This window comes from Sesamum indicum, linkage group LG8 (assembly GCF_000512975.1).
Source record: "Sesamum indicum cultivar Zhongzhi No. 13 linkage group LG8, S_indicum_v1.0, whole genome shotgun sequence".
Taxonomy (NCBI): Eukaryota; Viridiplantae; Streptophyta; class Magnoliopsida; order Lamiales; family Pedaliaceae; genus Sesamum; species Sesamum indicum.
The window spans coordinates 21,400,949-21,421,727 of record NC_026152.1 but is presented as its reverse complement, the minus strand read 5'-3'; the positions used below and the strand labels follow the sequence as shown (position 1 = coordinate 21,421,727).

The following is a 20,779-nucleotide window of genomic DNA, read 5'->3' as shown; positions in this document are numbered from 1 at the left end:
CGACAAGATACATACAATAATACATAGGCAGAAACCTTAGAAATTGTTTTAAAATTAAAACTAAAAAAGGGGGAGGAGGAGGAGGATGAAAGAGTTTAGGGTTGTGGTTCCCGCTTACGCTGAAGAGAGAGAGAGTTCTTGAGTGAGTGTAGTACGATGAGATCTTCAGCACCATTGGTGTCTGCATTCCTTGTCGGGATCTTGTTTTTCTTGGTAATTCATATTCACAATCACCCCCTCCCCCTTTCTCTCATTTTCCTTTCCCGTTTCTGAATTCACTTCATGGAAAACGGACATAGATCTGCTTCCCATCACACCTCCCCCTTGCATTATAATGGAGTCTTTGATGTTCTTCGACTCTCCTCACCAAACCTTCAGTTCTCACCCAAAACTTGCTCTCCTTTTCTTCATTTATTGCTCAACCCAATATAAAACCCATCCCTATCCCTATCCCATCTTTAGTTTAAGCTTCATTGCTTATTTATCTCTATCCTTTTCCATTTTCTGTTCTACTCTAGTGGAGCTTTGAAATATTCTTAAGGTCGTTACCACTATATATGAGGATCTTGCCAATGTTCTTATTATTTGCGAGTTGTCTTACATAGCATATTGATGCAGGGACTGAATCATGCTTCCGCAGTCAGGATGTCACATACATATGCAGTGTAAGTTGATTCATTTTTCTCTCAACCTATAGCTTCTTTAGCACTCAGTATGTTTGCCTGTGGCCAATTGTATTTATGGTCTCAAGATTGATCATTTGATCTTTTGCATCTCAGCCTCCGCTCTTCTCCTCCTTTTCCAGGAAAAAAGAATGGAAAATGAGTACCCCACTGTATGACTGTCCACGCTGTATTAACAGACAGGTATTTATTTCATTGATTCTGCGGGTTGAAATGTGCTTCCTCAATATTCAAACTCTGAACAAAGGAATTATGCCTCAATGAACAAAATTTGCGTCTCTAAGCTGATCTTTTGCTTTTATTTAATGCAAAAAATGATGGTTCACTTTTATTGTGCTAAACATTGCAAATATTGATGCTTCGTCCGATCGTACTAAACAATTGGTTAGCAGGATCAAAGCAACATCACTTCTACTGCTCGTCCTGATGGAAAGGTAATGACTTTCTTTCTTCATTTCATGGAAGCGATGAGAGTAACACTGGGTATGTTTACCTACTTTATGCAGGAGATTGACATAATGGTAACATACAGTGACCCTTCTGGTGCTGTTCAAGTTAGGAGCGTGAGGTCTAGGGACCTATCAGCATCTTGGGTATGGAAAAGCCCTGGCGAGGGCAGACGTGATCAATCAAGGAGTTCGCTGGTAACCTGCCACACTATATCACAGTTATGAGTTAACTTGTTCCAATATGGTGGTTCTAGTTCACTCACACATTCCATTCATTTCCAGTCACAGATAGTAGACGACCCATTTCAACCTAAAAGGAGCTCTAGAAACACTGATAATGATTCTAATAATGATCATCAATCTGGAGATGAAACACCTGAGGCACAAGCATCTCCCGTGCATCCTGTGAAACTTAAGAGACAGGTGAAATGTGTAATCTGCTTATCCAGATGGTATATTTCTTAGATGGTCCGATGTAATAACTACTTCTCATACTTCAGAGACTTCGAAGGGAAAGGAGAGAGAGGCGAGCAGCAGATCTGATCAAACAAGACAAGGAGATGGACGACCGGATGCAAGAAGCAGCAATTGAACAAGCAAGGGAGCTCGATACCACTATAAGGGGCAAATACAGTATATGGAGGAAAGAATATGAAAATCCCAACTCTGATTCCACAGTTAAACTTATGCGAGATCAAATCATAATGGCCAAAGCTTATGCAGCAATTGCTAAGTCTAAGAATGAGACTGTGCTTTATGATTCCTTAATCAAACATTCTAGAGAAAGTCAACTTGCTATCGGAGAAGCTATTACTGATGCTGAACTTCATCCAAGGTCTTGCTACATCAGTTCTCTGGTAAATTTAATAAGATGTTAGCTTTAGGATCTTGTACAGCATTATTTATTCCTTTTCTTCCTTTGTTTGCATCAGTGCGATTGATCAAGCGAAAGCCATGGGTCACGTTCTCGCTGCAGCCAAGGACCAGTTGTACGATTGTGTTTCGATAGCAAGAAAGTTGAGGGTCATGCTTCAGTCCAGTGAGACTAATGTACAATTGATGAAGAAAAAGAGCTCGTTTTTGATACAGTTGGATGCAAAAACTGTCCCCAGACCGTTGCATTGCATTCCATTGGTTCTCACAACAGACTATTACCTATATAATTATGAAGAGAAAGATTTCCCTAACAAAGAGAAACTCGAGGATACACTGTTGTACCATTATGCCATCTTTTCTGATAATGTACTAGCAACATCTGTTGTCGTGAACTCAACAGTTCTACATGCAAAAGAGCCTGAGAAGCATGTCTTCCATATAGTCACTGATAAGCTGAACTTTGCAGCTATGAGAATGTGGTTTCTTGTAAATGCTCCCGCTGGTGCAACAATTCAAGTCCAGAATGTGGATGAGTTTACTTGGCTCAATTCTTCATACTGTCCTGTCCTGCGTCAGCTTGAATCTGCACGAATGATAGAATACTATTTCAAGGCACATCAAACATCATCCCTTACAGCCGGCTCTGACAATCTTAAATACAGGAATCCAAAATACTTGTCCATGCTTAATCACCTTAGATTTTACCTCCCTGAAGTATACCCAAAGCTGGATAAGGTATTGTTTCTGGATGACGACATTGTTGTTCAGAAGGATCTGACACCTTTATGGTCTGTTAATCTGCAAGGGATGGTGAATGGTGCTGTTGAAACCTGCAAGGAGAGCTTCCATAGGTTTGACAAGTATCTCAACTTTTCTAATCCGAAGATATCTGAGAATTTTGATCCAAATGCTTGTGGCTGGGCATTTGGCATGAATATCTTTGATTTGAGGGAGTGGCGGAAACGTGACATTACTGGAATCTATCATCATTGGCAAGACATGGTATTAAACCATCTGACTCTGATCTTTCCCCTTCTCTTTGGTGCTGTCTGAAAAAAAATTATTTGCTGGATATTACTATAGTTGCTGCATTTCTTTTGTCCATGCATTTTACTACAATATAGAACATAATTTCTGGTAAGGGTTAATGACCGCCTATTGTACACCCTGCTCTTGGATAATTACTTAGATTCACATGGGACAGCCTGCAACTCCTCTAGTTTATTGCATAGTAGTATCAGTACATGTTTTGTTCTGGTGTGTCCTTGAGTGAATAATTGTGGTGATCTTTTTAGAAGGGAATTTTGACAAAATGTACAGTGGAGATTTGTGAGGCTAATGCTTATCAAGGGATGTATTCTTTTTCGGCGAATCAGACAAGGAAATTCTAAAAATTGTTTCCTTCCATTACTGCAACTTAAACCAAAGTAGTTGTACATTTCGTAGGGAAGGCTTGATGTTAATTTTCTCCCTGATCATTGTCATCATCTCTCTGCATTCTCTTCCCACTACTACTTTATGAGGTTAAATTATACAAATTAATCTCATGCTTTACCTTGCTTCTTGATCAAAACTATTAGTGTGAGAGATAATAATTTGACATATGGTCATAGTACATGTACCCAAAAGTCTTACAGTCTTGATTATCGTGAGGTCATCACTTGCTAGATGATGGCTCTAATGCTTATGAAAATTTTGATTGCAGAATGAGGACAGGACGCTGTGGAAACTTGGGACGCTGCCCCCAGGGCTGATTACTTTCTACAACTTGACCTACCCTCTGGATAGAAGCTGGCATGTGTTGGGATTGGGCTATGACCCTGCTCTTAACCAAACGGAAATAGAGAATGCTGCTGTGGTGCATTATAATGGAAATTATAAACCATGGTTGGATCTTGCAATTGCAAAGTACAAATCTTATTGGTCCAGATATGTCATGTTTGATAATTACTATGTGCAACTTTGTAACCTTAGTGAATAATGGCACATGTTCATTTTATGCAAAATAGTGTTTGGAGATGTCACATACATGTTGGCTCTGTATTATGGTAGGCCAAAATGTTTGCTTATTGAAGAGTACCTATAAGAAAAAGAAAATAGGAGTTTTTATATAGGCATAAAGAATTTGCAGGAGGTCCATTGCCTTGGCAGAGATAGCATGTTGATGCTTGTTGCTATCGGATATAAAATTGTGTATGCATTTTATGGGATGGTTAAATTTGAATCAGTTTCATGTCAAATTTTCAATTACTTAATTTGTTTATACACGTTTTTCATTTTTCAGGACAAGTAGTTGGAAGTTTATGCATGTAGAAAATTATAATCATAACGACTGAAGAAGCTCACGAATTAAAATATACGACTAAACTAATTTCAATATTCAGGCATATATTGTATATATAAAAGTAAAATATGAAAATTAGAAAAAATTGAACTGCTACACTGAAAAAATAAATAATAAATAAATGAAAAGGAAATTGAAGGTTGGGGGTTGAAGTTGACGTTAGGTGAGATGGAGAAAGGAAGGAGGAGTTGAGGTGTTGGGACGACTTGTACAGAAGATGTGAATACAAGAAAAAGAAGGAAGTTAGAAGCGTGTGGTGTGTGTAGACGGCGTAAGGGGTACTGTGGTTCTTTCTTTCTCTCTTCTCCTTCCAACCAATTGAGCCATTGAGGACAGTGGAGTTGGATGAAAACATATGATGCAACACTATCTTCTATTACTAATTCTACTACTTACACCAACTCCAGCAGCAGCTAATCATCATATTTCTATCAACTGCGGCTCATCTTCGTCTTCAACTGACAGAGAATGGCTGCCAGATGTAGACGTATTCTTCCCTAATTCCTTCTTCACAATACACGGAGGATCATCCACTACTATTACTACTCTCAGGCACAGGCACAGGCACAGGCAGAGGCTCAGCACCAAACCCCCAACCTCCTTCTCTGTCGACCATGTTCCTTACAACACTGCAAGAATCTCTCTTTCTCAATTCTCCTACACCTTTCAACTCAATCCTGGTCAGAAATTTATCCGTCTTCACTTCAACACCCTCCCCCTCACCTCTTCTTACTCTTCCCCTTTTAAACCCTTTCACGACCTTTTCACTGTTGAAGCCGGTCCTTTCACCCTTCTCTCCAACTTTAGCGCCTCCGCCACCGCTCATGCTCTTTCTCTCAACACTTTTGTTAAGGAATTCTGTGTAACTATTCAAGACAATGAACCCCTCCTCAACCTAATCTTCTCTCCTACACCCTCTTTCTACGCTTTCATTAATGGCATCGAGATTATCTCACTCCCTTCTTACTGTCATGCTGGAGATATTGGAGTCCAAGTTGTTGGCAATCCCCCCAACTCCCTTGTCTATATAGATAACACTACCGCACTTGAATTGGTCCACCGACTATATGTCAACCGCCATTCAAATGATTTCCTACAGTGGACAACACAACAGATGAATAATAATAATAATATCACCATCTGGAAAGTATCTGTGGATGTGGGATTCAGTTACTTGGTCAGGCTTCATTTCAGTGAGATAGGTCTCAGAATTGCAGAGACCGCCCACAACCATTTTCTACTATTCATTAATCACATAGTTGTCTCTACTAGAGCTGACATACTCCAAGCAAGGCCACCCGAAGGCATCCTTTGGTATAAGAACTACATGCTGATGATCAAAGGCCACAAGAGAGAGGGTAAACGTGATATCTTCATTTCTCTGCAACAATCTCAAAGTGATGAGTTCGCTGTTGGAGTTGGACATGGTCCTCTTGAAGGGTTTGAAATATTCAAGTTAAGCAACCATGAGAATAGTCTTGCCAGTCCAAGTCCGTTGCCTCCTCCAACACCAGATTCAACATTCAACCCCATCCGAATTTCTTTCCGACTTTTTGGTCCCACAAATTCAATTGCTACTGTCGTCATTACTATAATTTGTCTGTTAAACGTCATTGTTCATATACTGCAGCAAAATCAGGGGGCTAACTTTGCCGATGACGACGAAAACAAGCCATCAGCCAGGGCTCAACGACTTTGCCGTCGCTTTTCACTGGCTGAGATCCAATCAGCCACAGAAAACTTCAATGAGGCATTTGTCATCGGAAAGGGAGGATTTGGTAAAGTCTACAAGGGGTTGGTTGATAAAGGGAAACAAACTGTGGCCATAAAGCGATTAAAATCAAACTCCAGACAAGGGAAGCGTGAGTTTTGGACAGAGATTGAAATGCTTTCTGAGCTCCGGCATGTCAATCTAGTCTCCCTCATAGGCTACTGCAATGAGCATCGGGAAATGATTCTTGTTTACGAGTATATTCCATTTGGATCACTGGCTGACCATCTCTACAAACTTGCTAGGAAGACCAATATTTTTTCTTCTCTCTCTTGGAAACAACGGCTTAGCATTTGCATTGGAGCTGGTCGGGGACTGGACTATCTTCACACTGGCCATGGGATCATACATCGTGATGTAAAGGCTTCAAACGTTCTACTGGATGAAAATTTTGTGGCTAAGGTTTCAGATTTCGGCTTAGCTAAAACTGAAAGTGGAGGCATAGCTAGCACGAATCTTAAAGGCACATTTGGATACTTTGATCCAGATTATTTTAAAACTCGTAAATTAACAACAAAAAGTGACACATACTCCTTTGGTGTGGTGTTGCTTGAGGTATTGTGTGGGAGACAAGCAGTGGAGCCATGGGTTGAAGAGGATAAGCGTAGTCTAACCATGTGGGCACGAGATAACATTAGCAAGGGAGAGGTTGATCAGATTGTAGATCCAAGTCTGAGAGGGGAAATCTCACAAGATAGCCTCAAGGCATTTCTCAGGGTTGCTGAAAGATGCTTGCATGAAGAACCAAAGAAACGGCCAACAATGGCACATGTTGTGATAAACCTTGAATTCGCGCTTGAGCAGCAGGAAAATGCAAAATCTTTGTTGCAAAATCAGATATTTACTGTTCCTGATGTCTTTCCATTCACTGCTGAAGCTCAGCAGGAGAATGTTAATACTTTGGTACCAAACAATAGAACAAATGTTGCTGGTGTCTTGCCTCAGCAGGAGAAAGCGAAACCTTCAGTACCTAATGAGACCAAAGATGCTGACAGTGTGATGCCATGTACTGATAAAACTCAGCAGGAGGAAGCAAAATCTTCGCTAGCTAATGAGATAACAAGTTTTGCCGATCCCTTGCCATTTAGTGATAGAACTATCTGTAAAGTGAGCCAAAGACAACTAACAACGGCTTCTTCTAATGTTCAAAGTGGTGCATCTACCCCAAAAGAAGAAATTAACAGCAAAATGATCAATGCTGGGAAAAAAGATTGGGGAAAAACCACAATGCACAAGCTATCACGACTTCTGCCATGGGATACATTTTGGAACACGGGAAAACCATCAAAGAGAAAGGGCTTGGTCAGCATCTCAGTATCAGGTATTGATTTTGCTACAATAAGTTTAAGAGATATGTGTATTTGTATGTTGGTTAAAAATCTTAACACATTTATTACCTGGTGCTACCATGTTAGTCTAACTCGTATCTTGAGCAATTCAAATGTTCAGCTAGCACAGGACTCACAAACTAAAACAGCAGGGGAACCTTAATATGGATTGTTATTGGTGCATCTTTACCTTTTACTTATGAGTTAGGTTTCTTCAATTTAGCCATAAGACTTGAAGCCTTGGTTAGCTAAAGCAATAAATTGATTGATGTTCATACTTCAAAATTCTGTTGGCTAGAGCCGGAGAAAGGACTGATGGTCTTGACATGGCTATATGCTAATTTTTCCCAACTAATGGTGATAACAAGTGTGGTTCACAAGATAAAGCAGGAATTGGTGGAAAATTTATCATTTGTTACTCTTAATCAAAGTATTGTGCTTAATTGCAACAGTCGTGATGTAATAATTATTATTTCTATCAAATTTCAGCTATATTATTAATCATAATTAAAAAGAAAAAGGAATGTGTAAAAATGGGTTTGTTCACTGATTTAACCTGGTTAATAATCACTTTCTCTCGTCATAGTCTTGAAATTGATGAGTTTATATTTTGCAGCACCTATATCACATAGGAGCGGCAACATGACATTAAGAGGCAGCACTAATACTGAGAAGAAAATAAGTGGAACGGCGCTTCCGAGTCCCAACTTAAGAATTTTCTCGTTCTCAGAACTGAAGGCCGCCACTAGAAATTTCAGTAATGATAGAGTTTTAGGAGAAGGTGGCTTTGGGAGGGTTTACAAAGGTTTGCTCCAAGGGAAATCCAGTACCAAAAATGGAAGTGGATCACTCATTGCGGTTAAGAAGTTGAATTCTGAAAGCCTGCAGGGTTATGAAGAGTGGCAGGTACTTGTTAACTATTTTCTGCAAGTTTCTTAATTGGACTACTACACATAGTGTGAGTTGCTTAATTGAGTACTATTTGGTGCTTTTTCACTTTGCATTCACGTTTGATGTTTTAACAACACCGAATGTGCAGTAGGATAACTGTAGGAAAGTTAAGTATGCATTTAGAGAAGAAACTCAAAGAGGAACAGGAAACTTCACTCAATTCATTTCTACACCAATGAGTTTTTATACTATACAAAAGTAGAAGTCAATACCAAACCTCCAGGATTTAGGGAGATATGTTCCCTGTAGTTGCAGCCTAAATTTAGGAATATCACATACATTTTCAAACTTCTAGTACATTATATTACAAAATATTAAAAACAAAAGATGACATAGTCTAGTGCATAGCTTTGAATTAGCAACACTTCACTAGAACCTTCATCACTCCTCCTTGATGCGAAAGCTGTGCACAACACCAAGTTTGTTTCTAAGCTCTTCAAATCTGTTTTTGTGCAATCCTTTGGTAAATATATCAGCAACTTGTTCTTCAGTAGGACAATGCAACAACAAAACTTCACCTTCTCTTTCAACTTGCCTGATGGCATGGTACTTGATCTTGATATGCTTGGATTTCCCATGAAAAACAGGTTTGCCACAGCTGATTTATTGTCAGAGAGAATCTCAGTTGCACAACTTTGATTAAACTTTAAATCATCCAAGATTTTCCTAGCCATAAAGCTTGATTTACAGCAACAGAAGTAGCTATATGTTCAGCTTCAGCTGTAGATTGAGCAATTGAACCTTGTTTATTTGAACTCCAACATATAACACCTGAACCAAGAGTGAAGCAATAACCTGAGGTGCTTTTTGAATCATCTAAAGAGCTAGCCCAATCACATTAGTGAAGCCAAGAAGTTTCAGAGTTGAACACTTCCTGTAGAACACACCAAATGACAATGTGCTTTGAATGTACCTTAGGATTCTTTTAGCAGCTTTAAGATGACTTTCTGTTGGCACATTCATGAATCTGGAAAGAATACTTGTTGCATACATAATATCAGGTCCTGTGACGGATACAGCAAGGACCCTATCATACTTCTAAGAATGGAAGGATCAACAGACCCTGTGCCATAATTCTTTTGCAATTTTTGCCCTTGAACTGTTGGGGTGCTGACAACCTTGCATTTTGCCATAGAAAACTTCTTCAATATTTCAGCTGCATATTTGTTTTGGGAACTAAAAGTACCTTTGTAGTTTGTGTTACTTCCATTCCCAAGAAATAACACATCAACCCCAGATCATTCATCTCAAACATTTCGCACATTTGCCTCTTGAATTCATCAACAGAGTTTGAGTCACTACTAATGACAAAAATATCTTCAGTATAGATGAAACAATCAGAACTTCTTCTGCACACACTTGCTTCACAATAAGTGTTGCTTCATTAATGCTTCTTTCAAAACCCAAGTCAAGCAAATAACTATCAATCTTTGAATACCATGCTCTAGGGGCTTGTTTCAATCCATATAAGGCCTTTTTTTCAGTAAATAAACCTTATCATTAGTATCTTTGACAACAAATCCCTCTGGTTGCTCAATATATATTTGCTCATTGAGAATGCCATTGAGGAAAGCTGATTTCACATCAAGTTGGAACACTTCCCAACCTTTGTGAGCAGCAATAGCAAGAAGCTGATAGTATCAAACCTGGCTACAGGAGCAAAGGTCTCTTTGAAATCAATCCCTTGTTGTTGAGAATAGCCTTGCACAACTAATCTTGCTTTGTGCTTGTTGATGGAGCCATCAGGATTGAGTTTCAATTTGAACACTCATTTTTTTCAACCATATTGATCTCCTCCTCCATGGCAGTTTTCCAAAGTGGAGACTCCATTGCTTCAGTGACATCCATAGGTTCAAGAGTAGTAAGATTACATCTACTATAGATGTCTTGGAGTGATCGAGTACCTCTTACAGCAAAATTTTCGTCGTCTGAGCTTTCCTCCTGTGAAGTGACATCTTCTTGATGAATATTTTTTGAATGAGCACTTTGGTTCGAAGAGCAAACAGTCATTCTTTCCCAATTCCAAGCATTGTCCTCGTCAAATTTGACACTTCTGCTCACAAAAAACTTTTCAGTATTGGGATTCAAGTTCTATATCCTTTTGAAACATCGCTATACCCAACAAAAATGCCAATTTCAGATTTCTGATCAAGTTTGTCCCTTTTCACTTCAGGAACATATGCATAACACACACTTCCGAAAACTTTTAAATGAGCCACTGATGGTTTAACACCTTTCCAGGCTTGATAAGGTGTTTTTCCATCAATAACTTTGGTTAGAAGTCTATTTTGAAGATAGACAGCAGTGTTGACCACTTCTGCCCAAAGCTTTTTAGGCAAACGCTTTTCAAATAATAATCACCTGGTCATATTCATAATGGACCTGTTTTTTCTTTCTCTTACACCATTTTTTTGAGGTGAGTAAGTGACTCTAAATTGATGAGGATGCCCGCCTTTTGCAAATATTGCTGAAATTGAGCTGAAGAATATTCTGTGCCATTGTTGGACCTCAAAAGTTTAATCAAATGACCACTTTGATTTTCTGCTTCAGCTTTAAACTTCAGAAACATAGCAAAGACTTCAGACTTGCTTTTGAGAAAATAAACCCAACAGTACCTTGTGAAATCATCAATAAATAAAAGGAAGTATTTGCTTCCACCATATGAAGAAATGCTCATAGGTCCACATACATCAGTATGGACCAATTGATGTTTTCATTTGCTCTCCATGCTTGATCAACTAGAAACGGAGTCCTACTAAACTTGCCAAGTTGAGATACGCCAACACACCAGAAGGCACATTCATAATAGGTAAATCACTTACCATTTCTCTTTTCTCAAGTAATCTCAATGCATCATAATTAGTGTGTCCAAATCTTTTATGCCAAAGACAAGAATTAGCTTCAATACCAACAAAAGCTTCAACTTCATGATTTTTTAAATCAAGATTAAAACTCCTATTTTTGCATTCTGATTCAGAAAAGCTTCATGTCAAGGTGATCATAAGTTTCACAAGTTCGATCCTTGAACTCAATGGTATAATTCTTTTCTAACAATTGGCCAACACTTAAAAGATTTTGCTTGATGTCAAGTACGAACAACACATCAGTAATAAGTTTTATACCCGAAAAGGTTTGCACTGTTACAACACCTTTTCCTTTAACATCCACAAGTCTACCATTTCCAAGTCTCACCTTTGAAGATTACTTTTCATCTAAAGACTTGAAACTTTTCAAATCTGATGACATGTGGTGTGTGTAACCACTATCAAAATCCAAGCATCAAGATTTTCAGTTGCAACTGAGCATTTTTCAGCAGCAACAGCAACAAAAAGCTTCTCCTCCTGCACTTCAGGCCCTTCATTGACAGGTTGAGCTTGATTTTGGTTGTTTAAATTGCTTGGACAAACTTTTTCCATATGTCCAAACTGTTTGCAGGCTTTGCATTGAACTCCTGGCCTAAACCAACAATAATTTTCTGTATGGTTGTGTTTTTTGCAATGAGGACAAGGTGGGAACTTCCTCTTTTGTTCTTCCCTTTGTTATTCTGATAAAATTTCTTTTCTTTCCCTTTCTTTGAGTGAGAGCCCTTCTTTGCATCATCAATATGTGCTTTTGTTTTATGAGATGCAACAAGAGCACTTTCAGTTGAGTTTTCTTCTTCTCTAAAAGCTTTTCCCTGCTCAGCAGCTTGTAGAGCATTTTCAAGCTCTTGAAGACTGAGCTGCGACAAATCCCAAGTATTCTCAAGTGATGAAATTTTTGCTTCAAATCTTTCTGGAAGAGTTACCATTACTTTCTCCACAATCCTTTTTTCAGGAAGATCCTCACCATCAACCTTATCCGGTTAACAACTTTCATAACTCTGTCAATATACTCTTTCGCATTCTCTGTCTCCTTCATCTTGAGAAGCTCAAATTCCTTTCTTAAATTGAAGATCTGCATCCGTTTAGTTTCTTCACTGCCTTGGAACTCAATTTTCAACTTGTCCCAAACTTGTTTGGCTGATTTTCAAGCCATGATCCTCGTAAAAATAGTCTCATCCACTGCTGCATGAAGATTGCTTAAGGCTCTATATTTTGTGGAGACCTTTTCTTCATATACTTTATGCTGATTCAGAGTTGGATTCTCTGGCAACTCAGCTTCAACATCTGATTCAACTGCCTCCCACAGTAGTAGACCTCTTAGATATGCTTCCATCTTCACAGACCATGCATGATAATTTTCACCTGTTAAGATTGGAGGAGAAGGAGCAGAAAAACTGCTGCTTGTAGCCATCACAAGAAGCACTTAAATTTCTCAAGCACACACAGTCCCACAAAGATCAGAATTGCTCTGATACCACTTGTAGGAAAGTTAAGTATGCATTTAGAGAAGAAACTCAAATAGGAATAGGGAACTTCACTCAATTCATTTCTGCAGCAGTGAGTTTTTATTCTATACAAAAGTAGAAGTCATTACCAAACCTCCAGGATTTAGGGAGATATGTTCCCTATAGTTGCAGTCTAAATTCAGGAATATCACATACATTTTCAAACTTCTAGTACATTATATTGCAGAATATTAAAAACAAAAGATGACATAGTTTAGTGCATAGCTTTGAATCAGCAACACTTCACTAGAACCTTCATAAAAAACACATCATTGCGTTTCCCATTAAAGATGGTTTTTATCTTTAGCTTTCTTTAATTCGGCATTCTTGTAAGTCGAATTTCCTTGAGCATTATATATTAGGAAATTTGAAAACCAGTGTTTGGGTATAAGCTGACCTTAAGCATATTAAAGTCATTCTCTTTGAGGATTCACAAATTCATCATGTTTGCTTTTGGCTAGAGATTGTTAAGTTATCTTCAGATACCTGTATGTTTCTATTGTTTCTTCACCCCTTTACAAGGATGAACATCTTGTTCATGGAGAAACATGATTTTTATCTTGCTCCGCATCTCCCATCTTCTTCAGTAATCTTACAAGTATCTGGTGCTCTTCAAATTAAATAATGATCAGAAAGAAAGGCTCTTACTAGAAGATAGCCGCACAAATTACTGTTTGTAGATCATATTGCTTGCACATATGGCATCGGAAACTACTGCAGGAGTTCCCATTGAGATTCAAATACCAACATGATTAAACATGTGCAGAATGAGGTGAATTTCCTTGGAAGGCTTTCTCATCCTAATCTGGTTAAGCTGTTGGGCTGCTGTTGGGAGGATAAAGAGCTAATGCTTGTGTATGAATTCATGCAAAAAGGCAGCTTAGATATGCATCTTTTCAGAAGTAAGGGAGTGAATAACAATATGATTCAGATGTGTTCTCCTGCAGTTACGTCTGAGTTTGTTTATTTCCTCCTCTTTTTCTGTAGGGGGTTCTGCTAGCGAGCCACTCCCATGGGATATTAGGCTTAAGATATTAATTGGAGCTGCTCGTGGTCTTGCTTTCTTGCATACATTAGATCCAAAACTTATCTACAGAGACTTCAAGACCGCAAACATATTGCTTGATGAGGTAACCACGTGTGCTCCCATGTATACGTAGGAGAAAAGTTATTATGCCTTAAAGGAAAAGAAAGTTATTTAGATTATGTTTATGTTTCTCTGACGTTGCCATGGTCTAATTTTGAGTCTCAGTCATACCATGCTAAGCTAACTGATTTTGGTCTTGCAAAATCGGGGCCAATGCCTGGTAACTCCCATGTGACAACGCGGGTAATAGGTACATATGGCTATGCTGCCCCTGAGTACGTGGCAACAGGTAATATGCTTATAATAATTCTAAATTTTTTGAGCTTTTATGCAAGAAAAAATATTGAGACTCATAATATATTCCTATGAACCAGGGCACCTGTACGTGAAGAGTGATGTATATGGGTTTGGCATCGTGGTAGTAGAAATGCTGACAGGGATGCGAGTACTGGACACACATCGACCACCTGGAAAACATGATCTGCTAAATTGGATAAAGCCATATTTAGGTAACATGAGAAAGTTAAAGAAGGTAATGGATTCGGGTCTGGAGGGAAGATATCATATTGGATGCGCGTTGCAAATAGGCCAGCTTGCTCTAAATTGTGTTGAAAATGACCCAAAGAAGAGACCATCAGCTCAAGAAATTGCTGAGACGCTGCAAAGAGTTGATTCATCAGCATCAGCTGTTGAGAAAGCTAGCCAGCCTAGAGTACGATTTGGTTAGCCCCAGGAGGAGAAGGCTTGAGCAGAGTATTATTATGTATGTGATGTCCATCAAAATATGTGAACGAGATATGGCCAATACTTGATAAGTAGTTAATTAAATTTCTTTTGTAGTCAATCTTGTTTACCATAGGAGAAGAAGTCTCTATCAACACGCAAACACATACAATATTGTCATTGAATGATACGAATTTTTCATGTATGTTTGTGTGTATGTACGTACTCTTACAGGACTTCCTTAAAGCACGTTACAAAATCGATTAATTAAACAAACAAAAACAATAGATATGTTTTTAGCACATTTTATTTTGCATGTCTTACTTTGAAAAGTTATTTAAAAAAAATATCCAATTATTATTATTATTAATACAAGATACCATATAGAACGTGTTTATGATATGATTTCCAATTTTAACAAATTGATGATTTATTGGTTAGCACATAAGTTTCCAATTATTTAATTTAATGGATGGGTGTTCTTTCAATTCAACACAACCATCAAAATCATTCATCCAACAACAAGAAGTAGGAAAGGAGTAACAAACAATTACAATTAGGGTTTTTTCTTTTTTTCAGCAATTGGTTAAATTCATCTCTGTTAATTGCTATCGGAATGCCATCCGGCTTTCATCTCTCTGCCAATCCCATAATCAAAAGTCTGTTTGTCAATTTTTCCTTGTGAAATACTATCATGTTATCCATATTTGCTTTCATTCTCTGGAGTTTGGACTTCAACTAATTTCTAAGATTTACTTTCCTGGTTAAAGATTTTGCATTTGCTCCAAAGCCTTGAGTTACGGCGGAGGCGCCTCCAGTTCCACAACCATGCAGCATCCAGGAGTTGCCCATGAGTCAACAGTTACACTGTTGGTTCGCCATCTCCCCGAGGCGATTCCACATGATACTCTTACTAGACTCTTCTCTCACTACGGCGCCTCTTCTGTCCGACCCTGTTCCCATGGAAGGTTACCCCAAATCACTGCTTTCACTCCCTCTTATTTATTGTTGATTCCATGTCTACAAGTAACATGGTTATTGGTCGATTGTAATGTCAGTTTATTTCCTTTACTTTTCTTCTTGTTTTCCTGGCCATGGTTTCTTTTCTTTTTTCTTTTTTCTTTTTTATTCCTGATCCCCTGCCAATCAAATTTATGATGCTCTACGCCGTTTCCTCGTCTTGTTTTGGTTTGCAGCTCTTATCTCACTTTTCTACTGCTACTCATGTAACACGCTTACATATAGGGTGAAAAATTGTGCTTTCGTTGATTTCAAGAATGAAACATCAGCATCTCAAGCTCAAAAGCAGCTGCATGGGTATTTCCTTTCTATCACCGGCTTATCCACCTTTTTGTTATTGGAGGAGTCCTCATAATAATACATTGCCGAATTCATGTTGTCACTATTCATAACGCCAGTTTAGAGTCAGTCTGAATGAAATTATGTGGTTCAGGTTGCGGTTTCTCGGCAAGGTCTTGTCAGTCGAGAGAGCTAGTAAAGTAATTGAGGACACTAAGCATAAAAAAAGTGAAACACAAACCAGGAAAGATACCGACTCCATGATGAAAGATGCTTCAGTCCCCAAAGTTTCTACTGATCATTCGAGAGGGGGTCATAGTCATGCTAGTGAACCCATTGCTGATAAACTTGGTGTCGACTACCCATTTCCTCTCCATCTTGAGTATGTTACTCTATGTACTTCTGAGACCGTGATTATTTTTGTTGTATTTTCATGCCTTTCTGTATTTCTTAGTCCATATCCTATATGAGCTTCTGTTTCTTACTATTTGGACTCTTTCTTCTGTATGTATATTGCTTCTGGAATTTGTTTGGTTGTTTGAGGACACTTGCACTTGTTTTTTATGGATATATCATTTTCATCTGTGGTCTTTTTATCGATCTACACACTAGTTCAAGTAATCAGTTTCTGTTACAGATATGCATACCCACCACCCGATGGGAACATTTTGACCAATGTTGTAAATGCTCTTATTGCTGTTCCCCGATTTTATACACAGGTTATAGTAATTTTGTCTGTCCCCACTCCACCCTCCTGCTCTCTCTTTCTCCCCCAAGCAATTAAATATATTCCTCTGTGTCTTTGCCCAATATTTATTTCTATATTCATAAGTACAGGTTTTGCATTTGATGAACAAAATGAATATTCCTGCTCCATTTCGCAAGGCACTGCCTACTCCACCTCTGACAGTATCAGTTCCTGTTCCTCCTCCACCACCTCCACCATCCTCAGAGACCAACATGGAACATTTATCTAGTAGCGAGTCAGAAATGGAGTCTTCGGATGAGGTCATCCTCTGGTCTTTGCTATTATATCATTTTCCTATTTTGTTTGCATCAGGTCCTACTGGAAGTGGTATGATGGCGGACCACCTCCAGAAAAACACTTTTGTGGAGTCCAGTTTGAATGCATTATACTGTTATAAGGTCATCTTTGTGTTTCAAGTAGATCCCTAATGCATAGAGATCGTCATCCATACTAGGCGCAACTGAATCCTATATTTACATCCACCATTTGTGCAAGTCCTAGGCATTTTTCTCGAACAGATTTTCTTCCGATTCTCTTGTTTTTCTTTTTATAATTATTGTCCCGAACCCGAGTAAATGTATTGGCCTTTCGCATATGAAACATAATTTGTGTTTGGTCGATGTCACTTATGCGATCAACTTTGAAAGAAGTGGGAGGATAAGTTGAACCTAATTGACATTCTATTGATTTCCTATTATGGGTCCAGCTGTTGATGAGGATGTGGTTCATGAGGTTGTTGGATAATGGATAGTATAAGGGTTGCCTTAGTTGCAGTGGAGAAGCCAAGAGTATACAAAGTGCTTTATTCCAAAAGAAATTCCAAATGAGTTTGGCCAAGAAAGATCCAGTGACTGGTTGGTTCAGTTGGAGCTTCAAGCCCGCAATGGCTGATAAGTACAACTTTCAAATAATAATAGCACGCCTTCCTAGGAACCTTATACATTTGACATGATACTATGAATGGAAAATTGATGAGCTTTCTGCTATGAACATCTGTATTTGGAATTTCTACAGGCTACTCTTTCTGCCAATTTGTTCTATGATTCATCCTTTTATGGGACATTTCCCCCTTGTTTAACCCTCCAGTGAAATACAAAACAAAAACTATTCCCCAAAAGCCACTGATCTATAAAGATCTCGATTTGTAGTATTACTTGTTTTTAGTTTATGCATCTTGCTTTCCTGACTGTTCCATTAATTACCTTTCTTTTGGTTCCTTGTTGTTGCCCCTTTTCCTTGATCTTTTATACTGGCTTGGTTTTTCAAATACTATTCAATGGTTTAGGATGTTCGAGGAGATGCTGGACCTAGTAGAAAGCGTGTCAAGCGACAAGCTATTGTAGGTCCTGCTGTTGACAAGGAGGTGGCGCATGAGGCTGTTGGACTAAAACAAGTTGCATTAGTTCCAAAAGAAAAGCCTATAATAAAAAAAAAGAACCCTGTACTGCAGGTCATAGCCTTTGACCTCTGATATCATACTTTAACACCTACCTTCTTTTGAAAGATTGTAATGTACGGGGTTCCTGATACTCATGCAGATAAAAATAGCACCTAAGCAGGTTCAACCTGAACCAAGGCATGATGATGCTGGAAAGGAGGCGCAAGAGCCAAGACTAGAAACTTTTGATCATGAACCTTATGCGACTCTAGAGGAGCTAAATAGTGGAAAATTGCCTCCAGAGGAAATATTGTCACTCCCTAGATTTAAGGTATCAAATTACTTGTACTGAAAATCTGTTGATTATGAATAAATGGGGGAATCTAAGAAGGGAAAATGGGGGTGTTTGCTTGCTTTCACAGGCCTTTAGTGTTCAGTAGATTTTTTTTCCTTATTTTAGCTTGAATGAAAATGTATGAAATTTCTTCTCACCAAATTGATAATCCAACAAAAACAGATGCTAGAATCTGAAAAATGGTGACTTTTTACCAAGGGGCTTAAGTCCAGTGGACATGGATGAGAATTCCCCGTGGACTCTGAACAACACTATGAAATAGGTTGGTGAAAATATGCAAAACTAGTGTGTTTTTACATGCCTAGGGGCCAAAGTGGAGGTGGTCAAATTTCCCAGAATAAGGGACATTTTACTGAAAGAAGCTTTTGGGATGTTGCAGACAGATATTTTATAATTGGTCTCCAGGAATTGAAAATTATCAGTGGAGCTTATGCATAATGAATGCTTGCCTTCTCATTCTGAAAATTTATTTTCTTTCTAATAAACAGAATTATACTGCTGGCGATCCAAGTCCTGTGTTGTACATTAAGAACTTGGCGAAAGATGTGGTTGTTGACGATTTCTACTTTATATTTGGTGAGCTTACTTCTATATCTTCGTCTGTCTTAGTATTGTCCATTAATCTGGCAACAAGTGATCTGATTTTGGATTTTATTTTATTTTGTTTTAGTTCTTCCTGGGTCAATTACAGAACTTTATTCATAAGGAGTTTCTGCTTTATATCATCTTGCTTTACTTGTTCCAGGATCATTTTTTGGCAGCATTGATGCAGCCAAGTCCAATCTTAGTGTTAAATTAATGCAGGTGAGATATCTTGATTTACTTGCGCATTCCAAATCCAAACCAATCCCTTGGTAGTTTTATATTTGAAGCATCCGTTTTCTCCTATATAAATTTTCACATCTTTGTGTGTGTATAAATGGTGATGCTGTTCTTTTTGTATGAAAATAGAACATCACATGTTAAAACGAAAGATTTGCGTTAGAGGAACTTTATGAGCTCTTTCATCTTAGAATTCTCAGCAATTCCTTTACATTATATTACCTGACACAAGAAAACATTCTTGTTCTTATGCATGAACAAACAGTACCCAGAAAGTGGCATCACCGGAGAAAAGTATTAGAGTGTCTTAGATGCTACAAATATTCAAAGGTCTATTGTGGAAAGCTGTCTTGTGAGTGATGAGTTACGTGTTGGCATGATGTAGTGCACCAAGCTCTTGATTGGGACGTTTCTTGAAAGCGAACCTCATATTCCTCCCTGCTTCCATTATCATATTGCTGCAGAAGTTTTATTAACTCTCTCCACTTCTTTCAGGAAGGAAGAATGAGGGGTCAAGCTTTTATTACGTTCCCTACAGTTGAACTTGCTCGTAATGCTTTGGTATGGTTTCCAACACGAAGCAATCTAATGGTTTTCCTCCTTTTTTACATGCACTACAGAAATTTGATGTTGGGCAATTAATGGGAATTGCTGAATTTTATGGCTGTATGTCACGTGCATTAACTGACTATATAGACCTGATGAATGAATTGTTTCATGGACGAGTGCAGAATGTGGCAAATGGTTATGTATTTAAAGGCAAGCCTATTGTCATCCAATTTGGCAGGAACCCAGCCGCTGCTAAAGCCAACTAAATGAAGAATAGTTACTAGTCAGCAAAGTAGTTTGGATTATTTGAAGTGAAGGAACATTTTCCTTGGTTGTTTTGCTCCCTGATGCCCAAACAGGCTGACTTGACGTTTATCTAGTTGATGTTTATTATTTTCTCATGCAAGCTGTGACAAAAATTTATCACTATGTTTGTTTTTGTTTTTAGCCCATCTCAAAGATGGGCCAAAATATTTGCATGTTTGGATCATATTATTTTGTAGTTTTCTAACATATTTTAAAGTATTATACTTTATTTATAAATTATGGCCCACTCTAATTTCTACCTTTTTCGTTTCTTTCTCTATTCCATGAAATGACAGCATAGCTGTTACTTTATACCTTGCTTGGATAGAGATTTTCGAACACGCACGCTGGTTTTGGAGTGTGGTGCACGGGGGCGGTGATGTAATTAGGGCCTGTTAATGTGTGAAAATCACATTTTGTTGTTTTATATACTAATGAGCGTGCACAACTAATTAAAAATATTGAAGAATTAATTATTATTTTTTAAAATGTATTTTAATTAAGTAAATGAAAATATTAAAAACTAAAGTTATATGAGAAATATATTTTAATTAAATAAAATTACATATATTAAAAATATTTCATAAAATAACATTAAAATTTTAAAAAAATCATTGATCAAAATTTAAAAAATACAAAATAATATGTCACCTAGCATAGAACGTCTAACAAAAATATTGTTAATGGATTACTAGAGTGCATTTAATTATTTATAAAAGTGTATTTATATAAATTATATTT

At 38.0% G+C, this 20,779-nt stretch overlaps 3 protein-coding genes across 10 annotated transcripts; all 3 read left to right on the top strand.

Moving 5' to 3' along the window:
• LOC105169862 (probable galacturonosyltransferase 3) lies at window positions 42–4,235 on the top strand. 5 transcript variants are annotated; one of them, XM_011090408.2, is made up of 9 exons: window positions 42–213; window positions 619–665; window positions 806–866; window positions 1,076–1,117; window positions 1,190–1,327; window positions 1,415–1,555; window positions 1,633–1,967; window positions 2,065–3,010; window positions 3,714–4,235. In XM_011090408.2, the coding sequence occupies exons 1-9, from the start codon at window positions 157–159 to the stop codon at window positions 3,987–3,989; spliced, it is 2,043 nt and encodes a 680-aa protein (XP_011088710.1). In that variant the 5' UTR covers window positions 42–156; the 3' UTR covers window positions 3,990–4,235. The 5 variants fall into 5 exon arrangements, with proteins under 5 accessions (XP_011088710.1, XP_020551855.1, XP_020551857.1 ...); XM_020696196.1 differs by having other exon boundaries at window positions 1,073–1,117; XM_020696198.1 differs by having other exon boundaries at window positions 55–213; window positions 780–866.
• LOC105169860 (putative receptor-like protein kinase At5g39000) lies at window positions 4,480–14,798 on the top strand. Of its 2 annotated transcripts, none has more exons than XM_011090407.2 (6): window positions 4,480–7,444; window positions 8,068–8,357; window positions 13,538–13,673; window positions 13,759–13,901; window positions 14,109–14,147; window positions 14,233–14,339. In XM_011090407.2, the coding sequence occupies exons 1-6, from the start codon at window positions 4,708–4,710 to the stop codon at window positions 14,245–14,247; spliced, it is 3,360 nt and encodes a 1,119-aa protein (XP_011088709.1). In that variant the 5' UTR covers window positions 4,480–4,707; the 3' UTR covers window positions 14,248–14,339. The 2 variants fall into 2 exon arrangements, with proteins under 2 accessions (XP_011088709.1, XP_011088708.1); XM_011090406.2 differs by having other exon boundaries at window positions 4,482–7,444; window positions 14,024–14,147; window positions 14,233–14,798.
• LOC105169859 (U11/U12 small nuclear ribonucleoprotein 65 kDa protein) lies at window positions 15,027–20,222 on the top strand. 3 transcript variants are annotated; one of them, XR_002287695.1, is made up of 12 exons: window positions 15,027–15,549; window positions 15,827–15,898; window positions 16,035–16,262; window positions 16,518–16,599; window positions 16,718–16,888; window positions 17,914–18,078; window positions 18,167–18,337; window positions 18,850–18,937; window positions 19,107–19,165; window positions 19,449–19,546; window positions 19,679–19,744; window positions 19,915–19,933. XR_002287695.1 is itself a non-coding variant. In XM_011090405.2 (12 exons), exons 2-12 carry the CDS (start codon window positions 15,410–15,412, stop codon window positions 19,996–19,998), a joined length of 1,326 nt encoding a protein of 441 aa, XP_011088707.1. In that variant the 5' UTR covers window positions 15,033–15,240; window positions 15,352–15,409; the 3' UTR covers window positions 19,999–20,222. The 3 variants fall into 3 exon arrangements, 1 of the variants encoding a protein (XP_011088707.1); XM_011090405.2 differs by lacking the exon at window positions 19,449–19,546 and having other exon boundaries at window positions 15,033–15,240; window positions 15,352–15,549; window positions 19,915–20,222; XR_002287696.1 differs by lacking the exon at window positions 19,915–19,933 and having other exon boundaries at window positions 19,449–19,535; window positions 19,679–19,730.

What these genes read in the sequence shown, in the direction of transcription:
- LOC105169860 (XM_011090406.2), top strand. Translation starts at nt 4,708, where the DNA reads ATGATGCAACACTATCTTCTATTACTAATTCTACTACTTACACCAACT. An exon ending in GGTCAGCATCTCAGTATCAG is followed by an intron (nt 7,445 to 8,067) that starts GTATTGATTTTG and finishes TATATTTTGCAG; the next exon opens with CACCTATATCACATAGGAGC. An exon ending in AGATATGCATCTTTTCAGAA is followed by an intron (nt 13,674 to 13,758) that starts GTAAGGGAGTGA and finishes CTTTTTCTGTAG; the next exon opens with GGGGTTCTGCTAGCGAGCCA.
- LOC105169859 (XM_011090405.2), top strand. Translation starts at nt 15,410, where the DNA reads ATGCAGCATCCAGGAGTTGCCCATGAGTCAACAGTTACACTGTTGGTT. An exon ending in AAATGGAGTCTTCGGATGAG is followed by an intron (nt 16,889 to 17,913) that starts GTCATCCTCTGG and finishes TCAATGGTTTAG; the next exon opens with GATGTTCGAGGAGATGCTGG. An exon ending in AACTTGCTCGTAATGCTTTG is followed by an intron (nt 19,745 to 19,914) that starts GTATGGTTTCCA and finishes GGACGAGTGCAG; the next exon opens with AATGTGGCAAATGGTTATGT.
- LOC105169862 (XM_020696196.1), top strand. Translation starts at nt 157, where the DNA reads ATGAGATCTTCAGCACCATTGGTGTCTGCATTCCTTGTCGGGATCTTG. An exon ending in ATGTCACATACATATGCAGT is followed by an intron (nt 666 to 805) that starts GTAAGTTGATTC and finishes CTCCTTTTCCAG; the next exon opens with GAAAAAAGAATGGAAAATGA. An exon ending in CTGTGAAACTTAAGAGACAG is followed by an intron (nt 1,556 to 1,632) that starts GTGAAATGTGTA and finishes CTCATACTTCAG; the next exon opens with AGACTTCGAAGGGAAAGGAG.